The sequence below is a fragment of the Xenopus laevis genome, chromosome 7S, assembly GCF_017654675.1.
Source record: "Xenopus laevis strain J_2021 chromosome 7S, Xenopus_laevis_v10.1, whole genome shotgun sequence".
Classification (NCBI taxonomy): domain Eukaryota; kingdom Metazoa; phylum Chordata; class Amphibia; order Anura; family Pipidae; genus Xenopus; species Xenopus laevis.
Genome location: NC_054384.1, coordinates 101,149,928 through 101,165,030, shown reverse-complemented (window position 1 = coordinate 101,165,030; position 15,103 = coordinate 101,149,928). Strand labels below are relative to the sequence as shown.

Below are 15,103 nucleotides of genomic sequence, written 5' to 3'. Positions count from 1 at the left end.
GTTCTGTTCCTTATTGAAATCACGTGTTCAGGGAATTGTGGGGTTTGGAGGATGCAGGCTGAGGACAGATGGCTGTTGATACAAAGTAACAGTAGTCAGCCAGCTCAGCAAAGTAGTCAGACAGAGCAGCAGGAGAGCAGCGGGCCAGGTTTAGGGAACTGTCAGAAACCATTAAAAATCATGAAAAGTCAGTATATTTTTTCAATTATGTATATTGCAAAGTTGCTTGAAATTATGTTTAGATTTCAAAAAGCTTAAGTTATGTTTTTGTGGAGTTCCCTTTTAATTGAAACCCAAGTTCCCTGTGACCAAAACAGTGGGTTCATTGTAAGTGCCATCAGAGCCTAGATTTTACATTGTCTGACCAGTAGTATAGAGGTCTCAGGAGTCCCTGCAAAAAGAGAACATTGTCTTCCCATTCCTAGGCAAAATAATTGATTTATCCCCCACAGCAGTTTTGTCTGCCCCATTTGGCTCATAGGTAGCAGCTGAACAAAACTGAATCTGAATAAAAACAAAATACTAATTCTTCAAAGAAAGGAATATATATCTTTGATTGAAACTCAAGTGGAAATGACCATAACGTTTCCTCATTTGGCCACTAAAGTATTACTTGGCCAAAAGTTCTAGTAACCAATCAGAACATAGCATGTATTGTTGTTTTGCCTTTGATTTAGAGAGGAGCTAAGGGAACATCTATTTCTTTTCAAGAAAAATATATTGATTCACTAAAACAAAGTACTATTTAAAAGATGATAAAATATAGCAGTTAAAGCTAATTTTCTTTTATTTTTTTCCCTCTGTGTTTAGAGTGGAAGTGAAAGTCCTTCGAGATGTGTTTGCTACTTGCTGTGAATATTGCCTTCATGCCCGCTGCTAGGATGCTATTTTTGATGGCCCTGGCATGCGCCAGTCCATTTCTGGAATTTCGAGAAGAAAGTCCAAGATCTCTCAATGTAGCCATCATTTTTAGTGGAACATCTTACCCACCCGAGAGTGCACGCTTTGCACCTTCTACTTTTCGGAACTTCTCCATGGAAGTGAATCCAATATCAGTGATTCTAAATGACACAAACCCCCGCAGCCTTATCCTGCAAATCTGTGATGTCCTCTCCAGCCTCCGTATCCATGGGGTTGTCTTTGAAGATGATACCCGAACTGAATCTGTTGCTCAGATACTTGATTTCATCTCTGCACAAACATCTATGCCGATAATTGGCATAAATGGCGGATCTGCAATTGTACTAACACCCAAGGTAAGAAACTTCTGCGTATAGTTATGTTGGAAACAGTACATTAATATCACTTTTAAAACCTTTGACTTAGAGATTTTACAATTTCATCTAAGGGAAGGGAATTCCTGGCCTAGAGGATTATTCTGCTCATAGAAATTTGCTTGGACAGTTTACTTGACCTCAATCTTACCACCTGAATAGCAGAAACATCATGAAATCAGATCACAGCTGGTTTGTCCAAACTGAAAGTCTTATTTAATGATGCCCCGTCTTGGCAGGTGGCTGGAGTCAAAGCAGAAGCAAGAGGCACCACAGCTTTTGCTCTGAATGCTCTGCTTGAATTGCTGCTATTTGGTCATCCATGTGGACAGCCCAGTTGCACAGTACCCTACTGCTTGACCTGCAGACCTTGTATGAACCTGTAAAGAACAGTTGAAATCAATTCATAAGCCACTCATTCATTATTAATTTGTTGTTCACAGTTACACTTTCTATAACAATTTGAGGAAAAAGTATTACAGAACTTGGCATTTGTTTTAAAAATAAGATGCGAGTTGCCTGCTTTTAGTTTGTTTTAATTGAAACCCTAAATAATTTAGAAAGAATATGCTTGCATCCCAGAAGAATAAAGGTTAATTGTTATTTAGAATATGAATCCCATCTTTGCTTTGCAAAACCAGCTCTGAGTGTGGAGTGTTGATTACTATCCAAGAAAACAAAAGGCAAAGAGAACACATGGAAAAATAAATGAGGCTTTATTGAATCAATGTTACATCTACTTTCCTCTTTGGCCACTCATTTTGTTCAGGGATCCCCTGGTTATCGTTGGAAATGGAAAGATATGGTCCTTGTGTAGGCTTCTATTGATTTGTTTTCTAAAATGCATTACTGGCATGAATGGCTTTGTAGAAAAGGCAGTGGGATATTATCTCTGCTGAATAAGAAAACATTGTTTCATTTGTGGCACAATTGCTTGTAAATTATTGTAAACTCAAATAATTAACTTGTCCTTGTCTCATGGAATATATTTTCCAGTGGCGTCTGCCTCAATGAGAAAAACTCAATGAGAAAAACTCATTTTACACCATTTCTTGTGGTCCCACCAATTTATGATGCGTGATGCATTTCCTTAATTTGACATTTTACCAGATTTACTATATTTTTCCTAGTCCCCTGAGAAAGTTAGAATTAGGGTTTATGAATTATTGCTGACTTCTCTGAGGTCGAATGTGCCTCTATATATGGGTCCTACATAGGAGTTCCTGGTTCTTTCAGGCGCCACAACTTTAAAAATAATAATAATAATAAAAAAAAAAATATATATATATATATATATATATATATATATATATATATATACTGTAAAGCAACGAGATGGTGTACTCAGACTATAAAGCATTATAAATGCCCCGGTGCTATCATAGTTATGATGTCCCATTATGATCTACATCCATAAAAGCATTGTTAGCATCCTGGTCCATGGAAGATATTACTTAAATACTGAGAAAATCTATAATGTTATGTTGCGCAAACACCCATTTCTTATGTAACCTTATCAAAATAAATATCTAAATAAAATGCATGAAACAGGAGGGTGAATTAGACAAGCTGTTTGTTGACAAGTGTCTCAAGATCTACTGATCCCCAGCTAAAAGTCTACTGGTAGATCCCGATCTACCTCTTGGACACCCCTGTAATAAATGATGCATTCTAGATCTTGATGGAAGATGTATGCCTTGAGAAAAGGTCCTTCAGTGGCACTTTGGCTTCATATGAAAGAAAGTATTAGTGGCCCGTAAATAATTTATTTGAAATAAAACATATTTTGTGACCTGTAGAGTGCAGTGCAGTGATATTCCCTCCTCATCTGCAACCAGGCCAATTGCTACTGATGGTTGTAAGTGATACAAAACACTGTAGAGAACACAAGTCTAGTCAGTCTAAGCATTGTATTGCAAAACTCTACAGTGCTGCATATACTAATAGTGCCATATAAAGTTATACATAGATTTATTTCTGGGTTTGTAGCATCTGCAGCCCCTGAATGGATGCGTTACCTTTTTTAGTTTCTTTAATCGTCAGTTTCTGCTCAGATTTGCTTTTTTGTCACTTGTATTTCTTGCTTGTATGGCTGTTCATAGGAGTCTATAGCTCTTCCCAGCTTATTGTACCTCCTGTGGTGCTCAGCAGCTAAAGACCCATTGAAGCTAATAAAGAAGGTCATGTCTCTCCGAAAGATCATAAAGCTTTCTGATCTCTTGTGTCTAGGATTATGCTCACTCTACTAGACTTGTTATATCATTTTTAGTCTTCTAAAATGCAAGCTAGCATTTAAAAATGTTACCGGACTGGAACATTTATTATTTTCTTCTTGAGTACAGCTAATCTACACAACTGCTTGTAACATATGGAAAATGATCTTCTGGTTCTCTAGCACTTAGTATCCAATCAGTTTGGCACTCAACACTTACAGTTAGCATTAGTTACAAGATCACCACACCACCTACCTTCACTAATGGGTTCATGTTTGTTTCAGATACAGCCAATCCTAACTCAGAGATTGATTGTCATCTACTCAGACTACTGCTTTATTAGCACCTGTAACCATCTTTGCTACCCCCTGTGCCATAGGATATGAACCATTAATTTCTTACCATCCACAGGTCCTGAATCTGGGAATTTCTCTCATGGAAGTGTCTCAGTCCTAGTGGGACCCAGGGATACACCTACGGGTGGCCCCACTAGGAACAAATGATTAGCACACCATTGCAGAAAAACAAATAGAACTTTATAATTGTAGAGTAAAATACAATCACATCTCAATACCCTCTACTCTGGGGAACCCATGTGGCAGTCCAACCCTGGTACAGTCCTTACCAGGCAAAGTCCCATGCTCCACTTCTGGTGGATAAAGAGAGTCACAGTCACTTTTCCCCCAATAGCTCTTAAACTACCTGCCCAAATACCTCTCCTGCTGGACAGGGTAGTTGCTCCCATGCACCAGGCACACAAACAAACAGTGACACTTTCTGGCCAAACCAGGAATCTGCCAGAGCACACTGCATTAGGGACAAAGGGACTCACTCTCCCTCCCTTATCCAATTTAGGTTCAGCACTTACTGTAGCTGACCATGCAGGGGATTACCAACAAATTTGTTTATGCTCGACAATTTTTTTCAGCCATTGGAGTCTATGGGCATCTTTTTCACTGTAAAACACAAAACTGGCACAAAAAGAGAGAGAGAGAGAGAGAGAGAGAGAGAGAGAGAGAGAGAGAGAGAGAGAGAGAGAGAGAGAGAGAGAGAGAGAGAGAGAGAGAGAGAGAGAGAGAGAGGCAGTACTAAATCTAAAAATAAAACAATTACCCATATAATATATGGACATGTCCCATTTATTTGGATCTTGCTAAACATAGGTGTATATTGCTTCTTAACGTTTCAGATATCATAATTCATATATAAGTCATAGTAAGTTGTTATATCTGCAACATAAGAACATAAGAGAACATATGAGAATATAAGTCTCATTATACACCAGAACCTTGTACTTACAAAGGGCATGACAGAGTAACTGAAACGTACAGTATTATGTAAGTACTGTCACATCATTAACAATCTTGCACCATAGTTGGAAATTACTTAATTTTTGAGAGAACTTGTAAGAGCCCAATATTGAAGTTGCTTTGAGTGATATTGCCTGTAAAAGTTCCTCATTTTTTTCTGACTGGTTTTAGAATAATACTTGACAACCGTATCAGCACGTCTCCTTGAAATGTTCTGTCCTTGGCCCCAAAGGTGAAAGGTGTCTTATGAGACTCAGTAACTGTCACATTAAATTCTTTATGATGATTGCCTTTCTACATTTCATTTTCCTTGGCTCTACTGTGAGATAGTTTAAACTACAATGAATGTCATTAATGTTCTCTGAAGGTAGAAATCCAGCTTTTGATAAAATTTCAATTCCATTCACACCATTCTGCAGTCTGGCACATGTTAGGGTAGATAATCATTAATGTCTGCATGCATTGTGTATATATCTATTGTTGTTATTACTTCTGCTTACATTGTTTCTTATGCATCGGTTTAATCAATGCCGTGAGTAAACCAATATATTGTGACCTTATCAACCATCTGGATTTTATCACCATGTTCTCGTTTGAATTCCACTTTAACTTGATTTCTTTGTTCTTGGGCAATATTTCATCTAGTTAAATTTTTTCCCAGTGTAAAATTACTTCTTGGTTTCACCGTTTCAATCAGACTTCACTTTTTCATTTACGTACATGCAAATTTCATGTCTGTGCTTGTTTCATCTTCTTGTAGACTCTCTTCCCTGCTTTGCATATCCCCTTCTCTAACTGACTCTTCTGCTATCACTTTCTCCTGTTCTGTTGAGGAGATGTTGTCCCACCATTAATATTGCACAAATCCTCTTGGGGCAAATGGTTTCTTCTGACAGTTTATATACACACTATAAGAGCTCACTCTCTTAAAATGCCCTTCCAGAGTTAGTTATATGAAATGCTAAAACACTTATCAACATTCAATGAACACGCTAGGGATACCAAATCAGGGTCTTTAATACTTACTACAAAAGAGAGGTGGAGAGAGGAAGAGAGTGACAAAGACAAAGAATGTGTTATCTTAATTAATTTTAACTCATTTAATGCAATTAACCTTTTTTATTGTTCACAACTGTGAATGCTTTCATTAGATGGGATGTTAAATGGGATAATTGGGTTAAATGGGTTTAGATATTCTATGTTAAACACACTAACCAAATTGGCTTCATCTGTAAAATGTAGTGTGATTACTGGGGCTCAGGGCACCTTGTAAGATTAGTGCTTTTTACTAAAGGGACAATTTATGAAAGTTTGCAGAACATAAATTTTTTTAGAGCACACATTTTTCATTTTTACTTGATCCACAATTTTTTCATAATTTATCAAGTGTAAAAAACATAACATCTATATACATGAAGTACAAAGTACGATAAGTAAAAGCAGTCGAGGTCATGTTGAAGTCTTTCTTTTTCTTGCAAACATCAGCCTTATGTTTGTGGTTTTAAAGGTTTTCAGAGATCAAAACGTTTTAATAGTTGAATTAATTTTTTGTTCGCTCTTGAAAAATTAGCGGTTTTCAGATTTTTTTGTCAACTATTGTTCGTACTTCAGATTTTTTAATAACTTTCATGGCATTTGTGGTTTTAGATTTTAGCCAAAACCTCTAAAACCAATAAAATTCAGCCTCTAACAACTAGGCCTCCATGGTTATAAAACAGCTTATAATGGTGATGATAACAAACTATAGATAACTTAAAACTTGTGTGACTTGCATAGAAAATCAGTTTTTACAGTTTAGGGTTTAATGATAGAGTCACATTTGGTAACACAAATAAGAGTGTTTTAGAACTTGGGCATAATTGTTAGATCACTTATACAGAGGCTGTAAAACTGAAGGACCATAAGCTGTATGTCCAGTGGCCACTCCTCCAAGGGATTGGATGGCCAATATATTTATAGACTTATTAGACATTATCATTATTCTAATTCACATTATTGTATTATAATGTGTGCCATGAACATGTGATATATTGGAAATTCAACCTAATAAAAATATTAATCAACACCTAAATGCAAAGAAGAAATGTAGATATGTGAATTCCTTCATAGGAAAGTTTGTAGGGATTTTATATAAAGCAACCAGTAGCAGCCAAAAGCAAGTGATCAATGACTTAACAAAACACAAAATGACCTAAGATGCACCTACACACCAATATTACAACTAAAATACATTTGTTGGGTTATGAATTAAATTTTACAAGGTAAAGTGAATTATTGGAATGTAAACAGTGTAATTTAGAAATGAAATCTACATCATAAAAATCATGACAGAATCCCTTTAAAGCAAAATATAACATCCCTATGATACAATATTGACAGCAATGACAAGAAACATACAGGGGGTTATTTATTAGTTTGATTTGTTTTGGTCGTAAGGGGAAAACACAGTTTTTTCAGAGGGACAAAAAAACTCAAATTTTTCAAGATTTATTAAACCCTGATGGTGTTAAAAGTTCGGATAAAAAAGTACTCCATCTCAAACCTGCCGAGGTCATTTAGAAGTCTATGGCAGATGTCCCATTTAAAATTGGAAGACATCAAGATCTGTGATCGGTTTCATACAATAATCCAAAAAATTGTGGTTTTCGGCAATAATCATATTTTTCGGGCATCAAATCTGAAAAAAATCATACAATTCGCATTTGACTCTGATACAAATTTTTGGATTATAGTAAATAATTCGCCTAACGTGTGTTTTTTTTATAATAATTGTGTTATATTTCTCGCAATCAATCCAATGCATGCAATTCCTTCTTATAAAATTACAATCTTCCTGTTTCATCTGTCATCTATATTCACTGCAAAATTTCTTCTTCACCTTTTGCACATATTACTGCATTGTATTTCATTTTTTAGGTCAATGCAGCATACATTGTATGCATATCTCTTTTTCACTGATTTTTTTTATATTTTACTTTATTCTTTTTGCAGTTCATGGTTTCCTGTTTTATGCTACATTGAAGGTAGATGATATTTTACAGACATTTTGTTCTTATCAAGTATTTTGCTTCCTTAAATTACAGGAGAAAGGTTCTACCTTTTTGCAGTTGGGTGCATCTACTGAGCAGCAACTACAAGTCATCTTTGAAGTCTTGGAGGAATACGACTGGACATCTTTTGCAGTAATCACCACTTTGTTTCCTGGATATGAGGACTTTGTGGATTACATAGAGTTGCTGACAGACAGCAGCTTCATTGGTTGGGAAAATCGAGGAATCTTGACCCTTAATTTGACTGATGACCCCAATGGTTCCAAATTAAAAAGACAGCTAAAAGAGATTACAGCTCAAGTGAGACTTCTTTACTGCTCTCGAGAAGAAGCTGATGGAGTCTTTAAGGCTGCTAGGGAGGCTGGGTTAACTGGACCAGGCTACATATGGTTCATGGTGGGAACCAATTTAGGTGGTACAGATTATATGCCTGAGCACCTTCCCGTTGGACTTTTTACAGTCTTATCTGCTGGATGGAAAGATGACCTTCACCACAGAGTACAGAATGGAGTGTCAATAATTGCTAAAGGAGCTGAGGCTTTGTACAAGGATTTTGGATTTATACCAGAATTCAACAATGATTGCAGGGCGCCCAACCGCACTCACATGAATGAGAATCTACACAGGTAAATTATAATATACTGCTTGTGTGTTACATGTACTTTAGAATGGAGATGAAAATTATAATAAAAAAATAAAGTTCAAGATGTTAAATGAAATGATAGATGGGCCACTTGCCAAATATTTTGTAAGAGGCAACCCTAATCTAGTTTACTATTCGATATGTGATATGGACTCTCCTGTTGACTTCTTGGTAGCAAGTTTCAGTAGTTCAGATATGGCTGGTGAGTTGATCCTGTAACTTTAGATAGAATATGACAACTTAGTCAAGGCTCATGGTAAGGTTAATGGTCCTTTCTTTGAAAGGCTGAAGGTTTTCATTGTCTTAGGCTACAGCACTGCATTGTTAAAGTCTTGTAATAGAATAACAGAATACTGTATGTGTTAAATAGCTACTCAACCACTCTATCACAACTGCACTTAATGAGGACACAAGTGAGGTTTTGTAATTTTGCAGTAATTGCTGTTTGATTGCAATAGATGACTAGATTTATAGTAAAATTTAAATAGTTAAGTCAGCAATGGCAGGGCAAGGTACAGAGTGAATAAAATAGTCAGTTTGCATTTTTTTTTACATGTTGTACCATGCATCCCTTCTTGTTTCTTGAGAAGCAACTCTTGGGGCTCCAAGAATGGAATCTTAAAAGGGGCATCTTTCTCTGTATGCAGCGAGGCTTGCATTTGGAGTTAAGGTATAAAGAGACTGCATCCATCATGAAGATCTGAAGGGGCACAAGTGGTTAGAGCATGAGCTCTAAATTTGCACCCCTTATTGCTCTAGTGCTTGCTACTCATCATAACTAAACTCTGTTGTTTGTAGTATTGTAACACCCCATATACGTCCTAGTTTTGCAGGGTAGCCACCTCCCGTTATTATCAGCTAAATGATGCAATGGAAAGTAAAATATTAACAATGTTCATGTTTCTGGTGGAGAATAAATACCCACAATATAACCTATTCCTATTATTGAATAATATACAGTTTTGTATCTAAATGTAGAATATGCATAGCGGGCTAAATAGGAGTAGGGGTGTGTACTCCAATTCTTGTAAGAAGGACTCTGAGGTTGACTCATTTGCTATTTCAGAACCATTTTTTGTCTGTAAACAATACATAATTATCCAATTATTACTTGAGGGGACTGTGATAAATCCACTAATAAAATGCTATCACTATTAAGTAGCTGTGTTCCTGGAATAAATGTATTTCCATTTATTAAAATGCCTAGCTCTCAAAAATTAATGAATACATTTACTTCTTTACTCACCATATTCCATCAGTGTAATTCCTCCCTAACAATTACATATTTTCCCTGTATTAAACCCACTAAATAAATGCCACAGAAAAAGAATTTTGTAAATGTAAAATATCCTTCTCTTCAAAAGCAATTTCTTTAATTTTTTTAGCATGATATCATTACTAGTAAAGGTACAAGTACAAGCTCTGTCACCAACATTTATTAATGATTGCGTCAGAAAGAATCTATGCATATTGAGTTGTTTTTTCATAAATATGTTGCCTGGGCCTGCAGTGGTACTCACCTGCTGATCCAGCTAATAGAACCAGAGATGGATGAAACATATAATAGGGATGTTTTTGAGTTTCAGATTTGTTCCGCAAGCCTCTAAGCAAAGATTACTCTAACTTGGGATTCTCAATAGCAGATGGAACCAGATATGATGCTTCCCTTGTGGGAATTTGGAAGTTTGTGAGATGACTACTTTGATCTTTTGCTGAGAACAAAATGTAGTGAAATTTTGTTTTGTTATTTTAGGTTAGTACTCTGGAAAGTTTAGTTTATCCTTAAAAAAGCAGAATTAAATAAGACTTGTAGGAGCAGATTTATCAAGGGTCGAATTTCGAGGGTTACAAAACCCTTGAATTCGACCCTCAAAGTAAAATCCTTCGAATTCGATATTCGTGCAAAAGTTTCTACCGAATAAAAATCGTTCGATCGAACGATAAAATCCTTTGAATCGAACGATTCGAATGATTTTAAGCAATCGATCTAATGATTTTTATTCTATCATAAAAAGTGATTTGGCGATGTATTGAGTCGAAGGATTTTTTAATGAGACAGTACTTCGATTATCGAATGTTCGAACGATTTTTACTTCGATGGTCGAAGTACCCAAAAAAATACTTAGAAATTCGAATATTTTTGCATTCAAACTATTCACTCAAGCTTAGTAAATCTGCCCCTAAGTATTAAATAAGACTTTAAGAAGTCTTATTTATTCACTCTGTTTATCCTTAAAAAAGCAGAATCAAATAAGACTTGTAGGAGCAGATTTATCAAAGGTCGAATTTCGAGGATTACAAAACCCTCGAATTCGACCCTCAAAGTAAAATCCTTCGAATTCGAATATCGAATTAGAAGGATTTTAGCGCAAAAGGTTAGATCGAAAAAAAATCGTTTGAACGATAAAATCCTTTGAATCGAACGATTCAAATGATTTTAAGCGATCGATCAAATGATTTTTATTCTATCATATAAAAAGTGCCCAAAACCTATCTACAATGTCCCCAGAGGCTAACATCCAACTCGATAGCTTTTATTTGGCGAAGTATTGAGTCGAAGGATTTTTTAATGAGACAGTACTTCGATTATCGAATGTTCGAACGATTTTTACTTCGAATCGTTCGAATCATTCGATTCAATCGAATTCGACCAATTTGATGGTTGAAGTACCCAATAAATACTTCGAAATTCGAATATTTTTGCATTCAAACTATTCACTCGAGCTTAGTAAATCTGCCCCTAAGTATTAAATAAGACTTTAAGAAGGGTTACATGGGACATAACTGTTCAGTGAGATTGCAATTAACCATCATCATTAGTGATGGGCGAATTTGCGCCGTTTCGCTTTGCCGAAAAATTCGCGAATTTCGCTTCGCCGGAAAATTATCGAATTTCGCGAAACGGCGAAAAATTCGCGAAACGGCGCCGGCGTCTCGTTTTTTCGAAAAAAAATTTTTGACGCCGGCGAATTTTTTCCGCGAATTTTCGCGGGAGTTTCGCAAATTTATTCGCTGGCGGCGAATCGCGCAAATTCACCGCGAATTCGCGCCTGGCGAATAAATTCGCCCATCACTAATCATCATTATCAGTGGAAAGCAAGAGAGCTGAAAAGCAGGAAGTAGTGTTCTGGCTATTATCTTACACATCCAGTCACTTCAGCCTTTATACATTACATTTTTGGCTAACTAACTATATAAGAAAAATGTTTTATTTTGCACAGCCTATTTACCCAGTTTTTATTTTTATACTGAACAATTCCTTAGCATTGGAATGAATTTATATTTTTCACATTTGTACCCAGAAAAAATTGTGAAAAATCTGACAAATGTTACAATTTTTTTTTACTAATTTCCCTGTTTAAAATATTAACAAAAATATAAAATTATTAAAAATACTTAATCTATAACTTATGATAGTTTGTATTTAAATTATATGTAAACCTTTAAAAAACAAATGTTACATTTCTCAGGTTGGTTTTCTAAGCACTTTAGTTTTATAGCTATTTAACTTTCTATCAAATTCATTTTGTAACAATACCACCTGCTAGTCAATTCATCTTACTGTATGGTCGGAGACAGATATGTACAGAAGGACAAACAGAACTGTTTGGATGTTGCTTTGCTCAGGAAAGAGATGAGGAAGGTCTTCTGGGACTTCTATCCTCTTACCTGAGCAGAGCAACACCAGAACAGTTCTCTGGTTTTCTTCTGTACATATCTTTCTCCTATATATTCACTCATATAGTTAGAGGAACTGACCAGTTCAAGGATCTGGATAAAATCATGGCCTGGGCCCTCACGCCCTTGTATTGTCATGTATTGTTTCTCAGGTTAGTTTAGAAGGGCTGCTTGCAAAGCTAGAGAGTTTTGAAATAGTTGAACTTAGTAAATTTATATTATATTATATACTCCGTGTTATTCTATTGTTGGTATACTGTATGTACAGTTTTCCTTCACATGGCTTATCATTTGATCTTTTTTTTTTTGCTCCTTTCACAAGTGTCTAAATATCAGACATTTCTCTCATGATTTCAGATCAGTCTTTGTCTAAAATGGTAAATCTTTATACATAAGAAGGTCATTGACAATTTCCAGTGAATCCTGTAATTTGTTGAACAAGATATTCTAGACATGCATGGCATATAATTAGATTTCCATGGTCTTGTTTCCAATATCCTTTGACTTTGGGACCAGTTCTTTTCTCCTTTGATTATTCAATGTGACCACAAGGGCAACTAATAGTTGGCTGTTTGTATTGAAATGACATGACACTGGAAAATAAAGATTCTACATTTGGAGAAGAAATTACGAATAATTATGTTTCTAAAATAACTGAAATTTGTGTTGAAGCTAGGGTGTACAACAATGATTATTTAATTATATATATATATGGTCACAGCCTCATTGCACAGCCTCCCCCGCTTAATGGTTTTAAAAAATAGTGGCGAGCACAACTTTCCCTTGTTTGTTATAGTTTATACAGGAGCAGTGACCAGCTCCATGTTGTAGCTCCCACCCTTCCCAGCTATAGTCAGGTGATCCCACTGGTGGCCAATAAAAGGGCAGCCAAGTTTGGGAGTTCTACTTTGAAAGCAGCAAGTAAGTTGCAGGTAAAACTAAGTCCCTTTGTAAAATGTATAATGAAGTAATAGAATTCTTAATGAATCAAATGAAAATTGAGCGTAGGACTGGCCAGATATGGGATGACTTTGACGTAGTTGGCCAGCTTAAATATATTGCAATATATGGACAGACAATCCCTGTGTTGTTTAAAGGGTAAGGCATTTTTCAGTAGCAGTATGCACAAAATGTCTCTGTCTTAAATATATTGATAATGGGTTGAGTGCAGAGGACTCTTGTATTTGTCTATATATATATATATATATTAAATTAAACATAAAATTATAGAAAGAGAAGTGTATGAAAAGAAAATGGTTATAGTAAAACTTTAAAAAATATATACGCTTTCTGCCTCTTGTAGCGATGAATAGCATGAGCTAAACCTTAGTCACTGTAGGTAGTGCTATGACACAGAGAGATTCAAGCCTGCACTATATAATATGAAATAGCTATCAAGCTATCGAGAGGCACCATGCTGACCACTGATGCACTGCTGGAAAATTGTAAAACATCATCATTCAGCCAGAACACTGGAGCTCCTGATGTTTGATTTAAGGCTGAAAACAAGAGTGGCACTTTCATTAAAAGCCACTGACAATCCTGTTCTGCGGGTGTTGCACAGAGGAAGGAAACCATTGGGCTTGAAGAATTGAGTTCATTAACAAGGATTCCAATACAACTTTTGAATAACATTCAGAATAATTAGGTTCAAGCTCTACACTTTTTTTTATAAACTGGGGTCCTGTCCTACATCAGACTGGTAAAAAAATTATGTATATTTAATGCTTATTCCATATATTGCGTTTTAAACCTTTAAATTGCTTCAGTTGGGTTTTTGTTTACCTCCATTTCATTTAACAAAAGAAAGATCTAGAAAAGGTTAATCCCAAAAGGTTTTTTTTTTTATCCTTCATCATATACCTTGTAAATCCCAGGAAGAATAACCTGGCCTGCACCTGACTACTCCAATAATTACCTTCTTTCAGTCTTCCCTTACCGGAATAACATGGCTTAGCACAACAAAGTTGATTCATTGCTTGACAAACACACCTAGTAATTGCACAGCAGTTGTACAGCAGTTGTCTGATAAATAGTCACATGTTGATTGGTTGGCCATCTCTATGGGAGTGTGTGCAACTGGCAGTTGCACAAGCAGATTAGTTGAGGTTTTACAATAGATTAATTTTGTTACAAATTAACAAAACTCAAAATAAAATGGATTTTTCTGCCCTAGGATTGGAAGTGCTCTTAAGGCAGGTGGCAAGTATAGGGTCCAATTGTGGCCTGCATCTGAACAAGTAGCAAAGAAAGCTTACGTGACTCCCCATGCCTGTCTCTCAAGAATACAGAGCTTTGGAACTTCAGCAATGCGTTAATGGGTCTGTGTGCTCTAAAACACAGCCTATCTGTATTCACGACTGGCATTTGCATCTCTGTATCACAATGGGTACAAGCAGGCCCTGATTTGTGGGAAGGCCTGAGCTTAGGGTGGTATGCTGCTCACTTTCCACAGTGATAGGGAGTGGCACTGGGGACTGCACCATGTTTAAAATCTCTTGTCCTGATGCAGCTCTTGTTTCTTAATGTAAAATGATGTGAAGGGTTGGCATAGTCCCCTATTGGCTCTTTCTTTCATGCATGTGCGCAACTGTGTGTGCATGCATCTGCCAAGGAAGAGGGATAGCAGGCTGGGTATGTGATTGCTGGTCCTAGGGGCACATAACTTTGAAATGCAGCCCTGGCTGCAAGACTGCAAATCTCTGCCTTATAGAGTACATATAGTAGTATTTTTATTGGTATTCGTACCTCACAATATTCTGAATCCATTCATTACTGTGTGTCATAGAATCTGTATTTTGAGTACAAGGTTAAAACAAGACATTTCTATTAAGCTACAAAGTGTGCTTAAAGAGCTCTGATGAAGAATTAATTAAAATAGTAAATGTTCTTTGCAAGGTAAATTGCATTTAAAAGAAATTTGAAACAAGCCCAT

At 36.1% G+C, this 15,103-nt stretch overlaps 1 protein-coding gene across 1 annotated transcript in view; it reads left to right on the top strand.

Moving 5' to 3' along the window:
• The first annotated feature begins 814 nt into the window (after nt 1-814).
• grin2d.S (glutamate receptor, ionotropic, N-methyl D-aspartate 2D S homeolog) overlaps nt 815-15,103 on the top strand; it is a 111,110-nt gene continuing 96,821 nt past the window's right edge. The window contains exons 1-2 of the mRNA XM_041570645.1: nt 815-1,256; nt 7,881-8,473. Of these exons, the coding sequence (XP_041426579.1) occupies nt 834-1,256; nt 7,881-8,473 (1,016 nt within the window). The 5' untranslated portion in view covers nt 815-833. The remainder of the gene's footprint in view (nt 1,257-7,880; nt 8,474-15,103) is intronic.